Source organism: Sinocyclocheilus anshuiensis, unplaced genomic scaffold (assembly GCF_001515605.1).
Source record: "Sinocyclocheilus anshuiensis isolate Anshui unplaced genomic scaffold, SAMN03320099.WGS_v1.1 C32581198, whole genome shotgun sequence".
Taxonomy (NCBI): Eukaryota; Metazoa; Chordata; class Actinopteri; order Cypriniformes; family Cyprinidae; genus Sinocyclocheilus; species Sinocyclocheilus anshuiensis.
This window is the reverse complement of record NW_015618170.1, coordinates 1-1,145: the sequence shown is the minus strand read 5'-3', so window position 1 is coordinate 1,145 and position 1,145 is coordinate 1. Positions and strand designations below refer to the sequence as shown.

At 40.2% G+C, this 1,145-nt stretch overlaps 1 protein-coding gene across 1 annotated transcript; it reads right to left on the bottom strand.

The window, feature by feature from the left end:
- Positions 1 to 391: 391 nt before the first annotated feature.
- On the bottom strand, positions 392 to 1,135 carry LOC107682777 (myotubularin-related protein 6-like). Its single transcript, XM_016478924.1, has 2 exons — positions 955 to 1,135; positions 392 to 718 (listed from the first exon to the last, which is right to left on the bottom strand). The coding sequence occupies exons 1-2, from the start codon at positions 1,133 to 1,135 to the stop codon at positions 555 to 557; spliced, it is 345 nt and encodes a 114-aa protein (XP_016334410.1). The 3' UTR covers positions 392 to 554.
- Between the last annotated feature and the right edge of the window lie 10 nt (positions 1,136 to 1,145).

The window sequence follows — 1,145 nt, the reverse complement described above, 5'->3', positions numbered from 1 at the left end:
AAATATAAAATAAATCTAAAATAATACATATAGTAATAATAAATATTATAATTCTATATTATAATTTTCTGCAATGCTTCTAAATATACTTACAATAAAGATTCACATATTTGATTAATCTCAGCATCTAATATGTTTTCAATCCATCAAAAAGATTTCTTCATATTCATGCACTAATTTATTCAGTGACCTTTTCTGCAGGTTATATTGTTATACAAATAGGTGATGACAAGTCTTTTTGTATTATGAATGAACAACTGAATCATTCACTCAATTAACAGTTGAGTTAGAGTCATTCACAACCAAAGTATATCAGATTCGTTCACAAATAAACCACTAGCACATATAGTACCTACCTGGCCTGGCGTTTGCTTATCTGACTAAAACCTCGTTTTATTCCAACCACATTATTCTAATACTAGTCTTGAGGGACATTACACTCTATTTTAGGTTGCCTGAGAGCCTCATGAGACCCGATTTTAGGTCACATACATCCTGAATTAGATTCAGCATTGCTGCTGATGTTGAACATATTCCACACATTCGCTCTCCCATCATACCTTGTACTCCCTGTTAACGTCAGTCAGTTGCCACTGGTCACATGGCACACCCATCCGTTCAAACTCGGCTGCGAGGTCTATGAGTTGCCAGCCCTCCTCTCTCTGTTGGTCATTCTGCTTTGGGTTGTAGGAGAACGCGTACAGCTCGTCATAGGACACTGGTGTACAGAATTAATAAACTTTACAAAAGGTGAAAATGAAAGTCAAATTATTCAGGCGACCATCTGGAGCTGCTACTGATGCTCACATGTCCCTGACCTCCAGCCAACAACGCATGCCCACAATATCCGTTGTTCAGTCACAGAACAGAGTGTGGCTATGACCTAAGGGTCTCCCCTGTGACTTTCAGGAAACTTCTGCAGTCTATTTATTCTTGACATCTGAGTTTACCCACCTGGTCTCAGTAGCCTGAGCAGAGAGCTGTAGATATCATGGCAGTCACGCTCTCGCGGAATCACAAAGTGGACAAGACGGAAATTTCGGCACTGAATGAGGAGCGGGCAGCCACTGGTTGTGAGGGACAGCTTCTCCACGGAGGCGATGTGGTGATGAAGGATCTGAACACACAAACACATAAATACAAAA

Excerpts from the sequence above, each read along its gene's own strand:
- LOC107682777 (XM_016478924.1), bottom strand. The coding sequence starts at position 1,135 with ATGTGTTTGTGTGTTCAGATCCTTCATCACCACATCGCCTCCGTGGAG. Across the intron at positions 719-954 it reads GCTCAGGCTACTGAGACCAG|TGTCCTATGACGAGCTGTAC; the intron begins GTGGGTAAACTC and ends TCTGTACACCAG.